This window comes from Phaeodactylum tricornutum, chromosome 4 (genome assembly GCF_000150955.2).
Source record: "Phaeodactylum tricornutum CCAP 1055/1 chromosome 4, whole genome shotgun sequence".
Taxonomy (NCBI): domain Eukaryota; phylum Bacillariophyta; class Bacillariophyceae; order Surirellales; family Neidiaceae; genus Phaeodactylum; species Phaeodactylum tricornutum.
The window spans coordinates 774,484-787,063 of record NC_011672.1 but is presented as its reverse complement, the minus strand read 5'-3'; the positions used below and the strand labels follow the sequence as shown (position 1 = coordinate 787,063).

The 12,580-nt window shown below is 45.8% G+C and overlaps 6 protein-coding genes across 6 annotated transcripts; 3 read left to right on the top strand and 3 right to left on the bottom strand.

The window, feature by feature from the left end:
• Positions 1 to 104: 104 nt before the first annotated feature.
• Positions 105 to 829, top strand: PHATRDRAFT_44516 (predicted protein; the record flags this gene model as incomplete). Its single annotated transcript, XM_002178540.1, has 1 exon — positions 105 to 829. The coding sequence occupies exon 1, from the start codon at positions 203 to 205 to the stop codon at positions 827 to 829; it is 627 nt and encodes a 208-aa protein (XP_002178576.1). The 5' UTR covers positions 105 to 202.
• A 328-nt stretch (positions 830 to 1,157) lies between these two features.
• Positions 1,158 to 3,376, top strand: PHATRDRAFT_44515 (predicted protein; the record flags this gene model as incomplete). The annotated part of the gene is made up of 3 exons (XM_002178539.1): positions 1,158 to 1,245; positions 1,603 to 1,729; positions 1,759 to 3,376. The coding sequence occupies 3 exons, from the start codon at positions 1,158 to 1,160 to the stop codon at positions 3,374 to 3,376; spliced, it is 1,833 nt and encodes a 610-aa protein (XP_002178575.1).
• LHK (light histidine kinase) lies at positions 3,366 to 6,355 on the bottom strand. The gene is made up of 3 exons (XM_002178267.1): positions 5,135 to 6,355; positions 4,573 to 5,057; positions 3,366 to 4,486 (listed from the first exon to the last, which is right to left on the bottom strand). The coding sequence occupies exons 1-3, from the start codon at positions 6,143 to 6,145 to the stop codon at positions 3,430 to 3,432; spliced, it is 2,553 nt and encodes an 850-aa protein (XP_002178303.1). The 5' UTR covers positions 6,146 to 6,355; the 3' UTR covers positions 3,366 to 3,429.
• A 321-nt stretch (positions 6,356 to 6,676) lies between these two features.
• On the bottom strand, positions 6,677 to 8,129 carry PHATRDRAFT_26176 (predicted protein). The gene is made up of 2 exons (XM_002178266.1): positions 7,693 to 8,129; positions 6,677 to 7,599 (listed from the first exon to the last, which is right to left on the bottom strand). The coding sequence occupies exons 1-2, from the start codon at positions 8,046 to 8,048 to the stop codon at positions 6,729 to 6,731; spliced, it is 1,227 nt and encodes a 408-aa protein (XP_002178302.1). The 5' UTR covers positions 8,049 to 8,129; the 3' UTR covers positions 6,677 to 6,728.
• Positions 8,130 to 9,532: 1,403 nt separating this feature from the next.
• PHATRDRAFT_33969 (predicted protein) lies at positions 9,533 to 10,146 on the top strand (the record flags this gene model as incomplete). Its single annotated transcript, XM_002178538.1, has 2 exons — positions 9,533 to 9,670; positions 9,955 to 10,146. The coding sequence occupies 2 exons, from the start codon at positions 9,533 to 9,535 to the stop codon at positions 10,144 to 10,146; spliced, it is 330 nt and encodes a 109-aa protein (XP_002178574.1).
• A 415-nt stretch (positions 10,147 to 10,561) lies between these two features.
• PHATRDRAFT_44512 (predicted protein) lies at positions 10,562 to 11,937 on the bottom strand (the record flags this gene model as incomplete). The annotated part of the gene is made up of 2 exons (XM_002178265.1): positions 11,505 to 11,937; positions 10,562 to 11,376 (listed from the first exon to the last, which is right to left on the bottom strand). Exons 1-2 carry the CDS (start codon positions 11,710 to 11,712, stop codon positions 10,562 to 10,564), a joined length of 1,023 nt encoding a protein of 340 aa, XP_002178301.1. The 5' UTR covers positions 11,713 to 11,937.
• Between the last annotated feature and the right edge of the window lie 643 nt (positions 11,938 to 12,580).

Genomic DNA, 12,580 nt, shown 5'->3' with positions numbered 1-12,580 from the left:
CCGAAAGACCTTTTCGGCAAAACAACGTCGTCTCAGTGTCAAATCACAGATCGACTGTTTCAGCCCACCGCAGCTTCACGGAATACATCGCTGACTGCGTATAAGGAATCACTTTGTCCGGTCTACGGACGAAGAGGTCCTGTCGACGCTTGTCTATAGCACTGTGTAACCGGGAGAACTACTTGTTACTCACTCATCAGCCATGCAAAGGCTCAGAGAAGAAAGAAGTGTTACAAAGGCCTCTGTCGTAATTACTTCTGGCGAATCCAACAACGAACTGTCATCCGATGATGACCGCGGGCACGATCACTGGATGGAATCGACTGTCGAGGATTTGTACGACGACACTGCAGATCAAAACGACGAAAGGTATGTCCGCAAAAACCTGAGATCTGGTATCACGGAATTCGTATCGTCCTTTGACGACAACGAGACTGCAGACAACCGACAGTCACATCCTGCTTCACGACTGAAAGATCTGAAACCGAGAAATTCAGATGCAGTTTTGTCTTGTCCATGTTGTTTTAATATTGTCTGTCTAGATTGTCAGCAGCACGAGCGCTTTGCTGATCAGTTTCGTGCCATGTTTGTCCTGAATGTTGTTGTGCAATGGGAAAGCAAGCTTTTCTATGACGAACAGCACAAGTGCCTTCGCTCACTAGATGATATACCGACTTCTGCAATGATCGAACACCAAATTTTTCCTATGAGCCCCGACAAGAGTTGCTGCTATTTCAGCGTTTGCTGTGCAATTTGTCAGACCCAAGTTGCCGTCATTGATATGTCAGACGAAGTGTATCACTTTTTTGGATGCCTGGCCTCAGCTTAGACGTATCGTGTTGATTCTGCCGCTTATTATTGCGTGAGGAGTGCAATCTTCTCCACTCAATATCCCCTTTTCTGCGGTTGAGAATGTGTTGTGTACTTGCATAGAAGACAAATCTTGTAAAAGTATAGTGAATACTATCATTGACTCAGAAAGACCAGATAGGGCAGCAACATCATAACATGCTGCAAAAGCCTGAACAGCACAGGCACTCTCTCTCAAGCTCAATGCATATAACGATACAGTGTAAAATTCATACATTGTCGTTTTCGTCGATTGCCGACGGACCAGAAATTGCGCTGCACCTCCCCTACTAGAAGAAAAGCGAAATATGGCCATGCTACTGAAGCCCAATTGTGAGGACGTTGAACAAGACCATAGCGACACGAAAGCCTGCAGTATCACCCCTTTCTTTCTTGGTATGTACTTTTCTGCACCGACATTTCATAATTTTGTGAGGCTACATATGTAGAACAGCTTACAGTTAGATATTTCGTGTTTCAGCTTGTCTACAGTGGTCTTCGCGACTTGTACTCTTTCGGCGTATAGAGGCCGACCAAACCTCTTGTCATTTGTGACTTTCCCTACAACCACTATCCGAAAAGCACAACAAACCCAAACGAGTATCCCATCCCATTCGGTGAGCCAGTCAAACACTGGCTATAGCCAACTGATTGACTAGAACAATTAGAAGTGGATGTAATTGTACGCGATCAAAAATATAGGGGTGGAATAATGAAATTTTTTTATGACACGGTCTGACGGTCATACGCTAGACGTACGAATACAGACGCTACACGTGGGGTTTTTACAACGAGGCATGGGAAGATGCAGCGCAGCGGCTTGTCGTGACAATACGGACGAAATTTGTCTCTGGCCAAAAGAGAAACATCAACAACCACCGTATAGACGAGCTTGATTGTGACTCACAGTCAGATTGAAGCTGCTCTACAAGGCTACGCTCTCCCGATTCTCGTGCTCCGGCCGAACAGGGTCCGTTACGGGAATATTGCCATGAGTCACCCACAGTCCCGCCTTCCCGAAATTCTGAACGGGTTTTACAATCGAATCACCCGTCTTGATGATTTCGAACGCAGGTTGGATGAGCGCGCGGCTCGACTTCGTCGAAGAATTGCCAACGTTCTCGATCATGTTCCCGTGCATCGTCACTCCCATCTGCGAGTCTTTATTACGCATGATGCGCTCCCCGTAAAACCGGAACCAGACACACCTAATCCAGACCCCCCGACGATTGATTGGACGTTGCAAATTGAAGGAAAGCTACTAGTTGGCCATTTGGACTACGCCAGCGCAGCAGCACACGACGCCAGAGTGGGCTTTGTTCCACCAACCGACGATCTCGATAGGTCCAAGGCAGAAAAAGAAGAAGAAGAATTGTCTCCCGTCGATTTCACCCACTTGTTTGAGAAAGCAAACGTTGAGTTTCAAACAGTGTATATGCCTCGACCGAACCCAATGGCGGCTGCCAAGCCAAAAACACCCACTAAGAAATCTTCCCGACGCGCCACCAAATCTCCTTCCGCCACTTTTGAAGAGAAGGAAGTGGATCCACGAACCTTATCAGTATCTCAGACAGCCGAGTTTTGCTGGGAGCGAACCATGTCCGCAGATGCGCTAGCGTTTCACGTGAGGTATACCTCGCCTCCCCCACCTGCACATAGCCAGCAAATCCACGCGGCGATAGCCCATATTCAGCTATACCCAAACGTCGAAGGTCAGGAGACTACGTACCAGGTATCCAAGGAGCTTGCTGAAGCATTGTTTCCGAGTCATGGACCTGGCGTAGTCGGCAGCACGATAGGAACAAAGCGCAAGATCGATGAAGTCGCAATCGAAATTCCTTGTCTGGAAAACGAAATTGAAATTCCTTCCGGGTTGACTATGTCGGAATTGATTCAAGGTTTTTTTACGTACGTTCAGGATCGAAATCTGTGCGACGACTCAGACATGAGTACCATTGTTTGCGACGAGGCACTGCAGCAACTCTTTGAGGTCGACCGTATTCCTTTCTCGCAGATCCAAGTAATGCTTGTAACGAAAAATTTGATCAGAAATGTCAGCAATGAGCCCGTACGATTGAAGTACATTCTCAGACCAGACCAATTTGTTGCGCCGTCGCACATATCTTTGGATAGTCACTTGCCGGCACAGCTTCAACTTGACATGGATGTAAACTTGCCAGCTTTCTTTCCCTATCGTGCCCGGGAGCTAAAGCGACGAATCAAGAGACGAGAACTAGAATACACGAGCTCACGTACCAAGGCGCGATACATTCTAATGGCACGACGCTCGAAAAACGAGGAAACCGTGAAACAGCAAATTGAGCAAGCTGTGACAGGACATATTGTTGGACGTGACATGATCCCTATACTTGCCGCATTGGCGAAAGCGGCCCCTCCCCACACTGAAGCACGGCTGGCATCGCATCTAGATGCGAAGATAAGTTTTATGTTTGGCCAAGCGGAAGAGCATCAAAAAGCAGCGCAAGACGCTTGGAATAGGCTTAGCATACTGGAAGGAACCAGTTGAAGACGTTCTTTATTAACACTTACAGTTACCATTATTGGCAAAACAAATCTTTTCTATCGTGTTATTATGGACATAGTTCTGGTATCTGAGTTCATTGATTTAAAAATTGACACAAAGTCGTCCCACAGAAGCGGTATCTGGATAGCTCCGTCGAATCCTTCAGGCGCTAGCAAGAACATAGTTTCCATGGCAAGCTTTGTCGTCTGTTGGGCTATTGCAAAATGAAGAAATAGATTTCTTTGCCGATTGATACGGTTCTTTGTTTCCCAAACACGAAATTCCAAGATGCAAGTCTGATTGCGTTCAAACATGCAGTCGTCGATAAGTACAGCATCCCAGTTTCGATTGCGGAGCATCAACGACAGCTCAGCCTCATTACTCGCAACTTCACACTGCCAACCACTCCTTGTAAACAGTTGTGTGAGGTCTGATGAACCATCGATGGAGCCAAGTTTTGCTATTAAGCAACGAGGGTGGTCAATTAGCTCATTTCGTTTAACTTTCGGAAGTGTAAACTTGGATTTCATTAGACGAGGAACCGGCACGTACTTTGATCCAACTGACAGGGCTCGTTTTCTAGGCAATTCGATCCCGGCTGTATCTTCTTTAAGACTCGTAAGGTTTTGATTTTGCGTCGTAGCATGCCGAACGAGATCACTCTCGTCCAGATCTTTGAGCATTTTGATGGTGATGGGCTTTGCCATGTAATCATCCATGCCAATCTGTCTTGCGATGTTTGAGTCTTTTTTGGTCGCGTGTGCTGAAATACCAACAATAATTTGTCGATGGCTAAAACGATATTCTGCTTCCCACACTCGATACTGCTGAACACAATCCAATCCATCCATGATAGGCATCAAAAAGTCACATAAACAAACCGAGTAAATACGTTTTTTCAATGCATTGAGCCCCTCCATCCCGTCGCTTGCTGTTTCAACTTCGTATCCTAGACTCGACAAACCTCGCACTAAAGTTTTTCTTACAACCAAGGAATCATCGATAACTAGAGCCCTTCGAAGCAGCTTCAGTCCCAAAAAAAATCCAAAGAGTCTTCTTTGGGCGAACATGGGAGCTCTGTACCCGTCAAAGGTAAAGTATTTTCCTTTGGCTCTAGCAAGTTCATTGTTTGGGTCAAGTCGCTTTGAAAGAAGCAGTCCGAATTAGGTGTTCCAGTAGCGACCTCATGGCAAGCCGACCTCGACGCTACTTCCCCAGTAATCTCACTATTTTCATTCCAATAGTCACCATCAAACGATGCCGGAAGATGGAACCAAAACACTGATCCATCAACGGAGTCGCTATCCTGTTGATCGTCGACAAGCGAGCGACCACGTACCCCGCAGGAACTACCGATTGAGTGCGCAAGTGAAATCGCAAACTGTATCCCACCGAGTGCAGGATCTGTGAGTCCACACACATCAGGACTGTTGTCGAACAACAAATTAACGTCTTTGGCGAGCAAAGAGGTAGCAGTGTCCTCACACTCAATAGCTATGGTGCTTTCTTCTTTGAGAGTAAAAAGGCGCAAGGATATACTTCCTCTTTTAGTTCGGTCACATGCTGCAGAGAGAAGACTTAAAGCAAAACGGAAAAGAGCTAGTCCATCACACGCCACGAGATTCATTAAGGATGTTTCCATGGAGAAGACGATCGGAACTTTCTTCGAAAGAGGAGCAATGGTCTGAGTAGAAAAAGAAGGTCAAAACAGTTAGCTAAAATATGTCGGATCGCTAGCACACTAGCCATGATATTGATTACCTGATGCAGGCAGCGGAAGAGGTCTTTGACATGACAATTGGAATGAGATAGTGAGCATTCGCTTGTCATTGTTACGGCGGGTGGGTCCACTTTTTTTAGATCAGCCAAGGTAACGTGGCAGAACCGGCTCATAATATCAGTGCAGACAATAGCAGTTGAAAGGAGTTCTTGTTGTTCGTCGTCCATTTTACTGGTCAAGGATACATCTTCGTTCAGAAGATTCAAGGACATTTGAAGTCCTGTAAGCGGAGTGATGAGATCGTGTGCCGTATGTGCTACAATCAAATCCTGTTTGATTTCCGTATCCCTCCGATACCGACGATCCACAAGTACCTTGACTGCCATGGCAGCAAAGTCTACCAACGTCATTAACTCAGCTTCGGAAAGGCCTTCGGGGCGAGGCTTGGTACCCAGCAAACAAAAGTTACCTATCCTATAATTTTCTGGTGTCTCCAACGGCGCTCCGCCGTAGAAACGAATTCCGCCTTCAGTAACCAGCGGGTTCGTCGAAAAGCGGCTGTCTTTGCTAGCATCAGGAACAATAAAGGACTTGGAGTTGCTAAGCACCGCATGCGCGCAGAATGAATCTTTCCTGGGTATCTGGCGTACTTCTCCGAGGCCGCGATTTGAAATGCACCAGATTCTTCCTAGGTCAACCAGGCTTACAAGAGCAATAGGGACGTCAAACATACGGCTCGCCATTGCTGTTAGCCTATCCAAGTCTTCGTCAAACATTTCATCCAAAACATTGTAACTTTTCAACGTCTGAAGTCGGCGGAATTCGTCCTCAACGGATTTCGACTTTGTATGGTCCTCGTCAGGAGCAGACAAGATCCAAAAAGGAGTCTTACTGATAGATGTTTTAGCTTTCGAGCAAAGCTGCTCCAAAGATGGATCGCTCGGTATGCTCTCGATGTCGTCAATCAAATGCTTTAACAGAGCTTCCTCTGTCCGAAACTCCATCACCGACACACCCTTATTTGACGCCGGCGTTGTCTGCGAATGAGACATGTCCACTGCTAAGCGACGTTAACAGGCAGCAAGGTAAACTGAATTGAGATGTGAAGTCAATGCTCGCGATTGCTGCGGAGGACCTGTCAAATCTGGCAAATTTGCTGTTGATGCTGTAAACTGTTGTTCCTCTTGAAGAAGTCTTGATGCTCTGCCGCTCTTCCTAGCGACACATTTGCTAGATAAAATTGCAATGTTACTCGTTCATAGTCACATGCAATTACTGACATGAACGATGCACTTCCAGCGCAAACTCGACTACGTAAGAAGCTTTGTGTATGAGGTGGTACGAGCCAACTGTAACTCACAGTCTGTCTTTCTTCAATTCGGTGCTCTGACAAAATGTAAGATATCGACATGCGGGATTGAAAAATTCGCTGTCAAGATTTCTTGAAAGTGAAGATGACGTAAGAAAGCAAATCCAGATATCTGTATTCATTGCTGCATCGAAAACTGGCAATTGATAGGTACGCAGGTTGTCAATTATATGACTGAGAGTCACTAGCAGTTGATCATAGTGGTAGCAGATTTGTCGATAAGTCCAACTCACTAGTGACAATTAGGGTCATATATATGGAAATTCCTACTTAAAAACCTTGCTGTCCTGGATAGGCTTGCCCTCGAGCTCATCTTCGGAGCACCAGTAGGCAGCAACCTGGGTTTTGACTTCGTCAGTGGGCGGCAATCCTTTTCCAGCGAGCTTCGTCCAGGTGTACCAGTTGGCGTCGTCATTCGCAGAAACCATGTGTTCGACCGTGTCGCCTCGCAACAGCCAAATACCCTTAATCTCCAAAACAGTTTCCTCAGTACCAAGAACATCCATAACGCCGAATGCCCACTTACGGATCTCATCGGTTCGCTGCTGGAAGCCACCAACGGCGTTCGCGCTCATGAAAATCCGCTTGTTGTCTTCGTTGTAGTTGTACACCTGCAACCAGAGCGCCCAGCCTTCGGCATCAAACGTCTCCCAGAAGGTTTGCATGGCCGCGTCGTAGCTGCTGGCGTTGGAATAAGTCTTCTTCCAGGCATCCATAGAGAAACCCGAAGGAGCTTCCTTATCCATGATCTTATAGGGATGTTCGGTCTTTGGCGCCGGCGCCGGTGCCAACGCAGCAACATCTTCCTTCGGCTTCTTTTCGGATTTCTTGCTACTGCCACCACTGGTCTTCTTCGTTTCTTGCCCGGCAGCGGCCAACTCCTTTTTGCACATAGCAACTTGCCCAACAACCTGCTGGAACTCGGGCTGATTGACACAGGTTTGGAACCAGCGAACAACGTTTCCGTAAGGCTTAAGGTAGCCTTTATCAGCAACGAGCTTGAATGGATAAAGCAGGGTCGACGCGACAACAATATCGGCAAGGGTTATTTGATGATTCACCAAATAAGTCTTATCCAACAAGTGCTGGTCAAGCACAGCAAGCGCATTGCCCAGATCAGCCTTGGCCTTTTCGTAACTGAAATAATTCAAATGAGTGGGATAAGTGAGTATTGGAGAAGCGAATTGAGACGCAAAAGGTTTCTAATGAATCTTTTGTATCCATACGTACGCAGACTGATTGAACGGCATGTAGCCCGCTACTGGGTAGAACCAAACACAAGCAGGCAATTCCAAATCTTGGCCCGCCCAGTCCATCCATGCATCGATCGCAGCTTGTTCGTTCAAAGTGTTCCCGGTCAATCCGCTATCACGTCGGATTCCCGCGACAAAGCGGGCCATCGAATGGCTGCTAAAAATAGTGGAACCATCAGGAAGCTCAAGCAAGGGCAACTTGCCGACCGGGGACTTGGAAGCGGCACCGAGGTCCGTGGAGACATCGATCTTGACCCCGTTGTATTCGGCGGCAATGAGCGTGCTGAAAGCACGGAACGATGCTTCGGGGGCGTGCAATTTGTAGGTTGGCATGATAGAAGCAAAAGAGTTTGGCCCAAGAAGACAAAAAAGCAGAAGATTCGCGAAAGTGGAATGGAGTAAAGTTCGTACAGTACACGGTCACTTGTGTACGTCCGTTTTTCCTTGGTGCTGCGTTGTACTCGAAACAGTTGACTGTGAGTGCGAAACCTTCATTTTGGGGTTTTGCCCGGAGCCACAAATTTGTGGTGCAAACAATAGCAAGAAAATCAAAGTCTGACGTCAACCGTCATAGAATACGGAATCCAAGTATCGACTTAAATTTATCTTGAAAATTTCGAGATTAGAATCGGAAACGAAAGAGGAAATTCATTAACTGAGAAAGGAAAAGGTGAAAACTCCCGAAAGGGGATAGACAGAACGAACCGCTTGTCATTGCACCTGCGCCATCATGGCAGTTTGTAAGGATTGCGCCAAAAGTCGTCGCAAAAAGCCGAGAATAATTTTGATGATATCCCATGCATCGTACTAGGGACGGCAGAGATGACAACATTGTTGACGGCAGCATCTGCTTTGCTCCGTAATTGGAGATGGATACAAACGCAAAGGCCTAAAACGTTTTGAGTTTTGGGCACCGGCATTTAAAATAATGTTGTAGAAAAGGATGTAGATTTATTGAAAGCTAAAATGTTGCTTCGTTCTGAGCATATTGCATTGCCTACTCTCTTTGATTCAAATATCTTCCTTTTTTGACATGATTGCTGTCTGTGACCAGGTCCTCCACAGGCTCTGGACGTGATGGGGTTAGCTGGAGTTGACTCATACCTTTTTTAGCGTTTAATTTAAATAGTTTGAATACTTACATTATTATTTATTATACGAGCACCAAATGATGCTACTTAGACTTAACACGTTCTATCCCCTTTTGGGAGTTTTTCACCGTTTCCCAACAGTTAGTGAATTTCCTCGAAACGAAACGAAACCATTTTCTACGGTTACATTAAGGATACTCGAGGTCTTTACAGGTGTAAATCTCCGCATCCAAAAAAACATTGAGACATTGTTTTCTTAATATATACTAGGAATGGGTATAGGAAAAAAACGATTTCGACTTTAATTCGCCTATACTATTAACTTTTTCTTTCGTCCTTGAAACGTCTTCTATTAAGCGTCGACCTATCCTACGCCTATACTCCCCACTATCCTCGAAGTCGATCGAATCACAGTCAGTCCTCGTTGGCTGGAACGAGCACGACGGTCGAAAGTGGCGAGACACATCGAGCCAGCAAAAAACGCCTACATCTCTCTGTCAGAAACGTTTCGATACGCGCCTTCTACAACAGTGATTTCCATGCCCGTGTTACTTGCCTGTCAGTTGACGCTCACTCATTACTGATTGCACAACCAATTTGTCTGCAAGTTGACCAGATTATCTACTGAATCAGTTTCGAATTCTTGATATCTTTTTCTAAGCGGCGATTGACCACGGGTCATCGTGGGAGCTCGGAAAGGAACTCCTTTATTCTTTGAGCCTAAGCATGAATCCACCCGATGTGATCAATTGGGAGGAGGCGATGCAACAGTGCGGTGACGATGAAGAGTTCTTGAGAGAGCTGTTAGAAGATCTCCGTTCAGAAACAGATACCCAGCTTGCCAACATTGCTGGCATCATTCAGGTATGTGAGGCCAAACAAGCAATTTTTGCTTCTAGATGTTAGTGGTTGCCTTTTCGAAAAGGACTTGTGCTATTTATGCACATGCTGAGAGCGGACACATTGTGTTTGGATTTTCGTAGAACACGAGTGCGCAACACTCTCTGTTTTTTTTTCCAAACAAACACTAATTGCGTGTGTCTCACATTGAGTGAATGCTTCAGAATCCGCAACAAAATCCTTTTCAACTAATAATGCGGGCTGCTCATGTCATTAAAGGAGCAGCTGCTAATCTCATGTGTGGACAGCTTCGAGCTGCGTCGATGCAATTGGAACAGTCGGCAGCTCAGGCGCATGAAGCCGGGGAAACCGTTGCCTCTCCAGATAGGCAACACGCAGTCCAAGCGGGGTACGCTGCTCTGAGCAGGCAGCACACAACTATGGTGTTTTTCTTAAATCAATTGATGTGGGCTAAGAAAACAATTTTTTGTTACGGTTGACTTTTCGTTGATTATACCACTGATTTGACGTTTGCTCCACTGCCGCCACAAAAAAGGGTTAAACTAGATAGCTGGCTTGGCAAGCGCTGTACTTTATGACTTCAACACATATGCTCATCGTCTCTTTTACGTATTAGTCTTAGATTTCTTCTTGGCGCAGGTGATTCCCGATATTCCAATTCCGCCGTCAGAGTTTCATACCCACCATCGTCAGGATGAAAGTAGCAGATATTGACGCTCAATTTTCCTAGGCACAACACGCATATTGCTTCTTTTGCGCTTGGGCGGCATTTTTTGCTGTTAGTACGCTACATTGTTGTACGGAAGGTTGCGGGGCAATACCTTTTCATGTTTCCTAGCTCTTAATATTAGATCATCGCAGCCTACAGTTTAGTTGCTCTCGAAAAGAAGCGTATCATGCCTGATCTTCATCATGCAAGAAGTACGCTACTAGATCTCTAGCACTGACAATCCCAACCAAGCGCTCTTCGGTATCAACCACATAGAGCCGATGAAAGCGCAATTGTGCAAATGATTCAAAAATCGCCTGTAAAGTATGCGAAGGGCTGCAAGTTCGTAGCGCATCAGGAGTAGTCACATCTTGTCGGGTTTGCGACAGGATATCTGCTAAGGGCATGTCCAGATTTCGAACAGCATCTTCTGCATCGATAGCCTTTGTCAAAAACGTAATATCTGAGCGACTGTAGACACCGACAATTTTGTGAGTGCCAGCGTCAACAACTGGTAATGCGGACAACTTATGCTTTTTCATCAATCCCAAAGCATCCGACAAAGTCTGATTCGGAGTAACCGATACAAGGGAGTCTCCATACGTCCCAATCTTTAGATCTACGATGGAATCATCAAAGAGCCGACGCTGTTCTCGAAAATGTGTGACCAAATGCTCCAAAATGTTTGTGTAGGTCATGCAACTTAACACACGCATGTCATCCGCAAACACAATGGGCAAATAATCCTGTCCGTTGGTCAACATGAGCTGACAAGCTTGCTTGAGTGTACAGTTACTATCAGCACAGCGGAATCCGCGAGCCCGCACTGCGTCTTGTTTGGTTGCGTAGACGAGTATATCTTTGATACTGTGAACCGCAAGGTCGGCGACGTCCATCCCCGAGGATCGATAGTGCCGAAGAATATCGACAAAGTCTGTTACCGTCAATAGTCCAACAAATTGGCATTGTGTTGGATCCCACAAGGGCGCACACTGCATATCTGAAATATACGAAGAGTACGAAGGTTGGATACGAGTAAAGCCCACCAGAGGTTACAGTCTACAGGACCGACTGACTGAGAATGTTTCCATTCGATTTAAATGGATTTCCGCGCGTAAATTTACGTACCATGCTCGACAAGAGCATAAAAGGCCAGCTGAATTGGAATTCTTGTGTCGAAGACGACTACTTTTCCACTGGCCCTCAAAACAGAAAAACAAGTGTGTGATTCCAGAAACTGACGAATGGCTTGTCGACCTGCTTTACGGACGACCTGGCGTTCATTTTGTAAGACGCGAGGATGCTGCTGAAGAGAAATGGGTGATTCAGTTTCCATCCTTGTGAAAAGCCCAGGAAGATGAAATCACTACTGATCGCAGAATTTAACGTTGATAGATAGCAGCGAAGCAGGAATATTGTAGTTGAAATCGCTTCTCCGGCTTTGACAGATAAGAGGTCCCCGTATGAAGCTGACAAAAAATATACGAAGAGAACAATTACCAATGAACAGGGGAGGTTTGCCTATTGCGTCAAGTCTTGGGCAAATTGAAAGAGTGCAAGATGACACCTCGTTCTCACTGTCAACACCGCTACTCGAGGAATAGTCAACAGCATCCCGGGCTGCAGGTCTGCTGACTGACGGTGAATTTCTGTTTTTATGTATATTTACGGTCAAAGTCGAATACGTGATGCGCAAAGTGCGTAACATTTCCTAAGTTGTCGGACGTACTACAAAATGAATATATATCTAACAGTATTACCTATCTCTACTAGAGTATCTGGGCACCGGCGCTTGTCCTCTTCGGAGGGCAGGATTTGTTGTAGACGAAAAGAGGGCACAAAAAAGTGAAAACTAACAGTAAGAAAACTGTGTAGCTGTAGCTCTCGTGCGTAGGCTAGATGTACTTTGCGACACGGACAAAAATAATTTCGGTATTTTACTAAATGTACTTGCAAGGATGGGTAATTCGTGCAATCCATCCCTATTCCAGCAGTGAATGTGACACTTTCGTGTGCAGTGCAGCAACAGCAGCATCAAAAGAGTGTCCCTATAAATGCTATCCAGCAAATATTTTCCAAGACAAGGACATTATGGTACAAGAATTCTAGTAGGATGAGAATGCGTATTTTCTGCTTTATGGAAAGCATCGGAAATCTGCTCGTTAGTGCAACTGATGGCATTGCAAGCACTCTTGTGGTAGGAT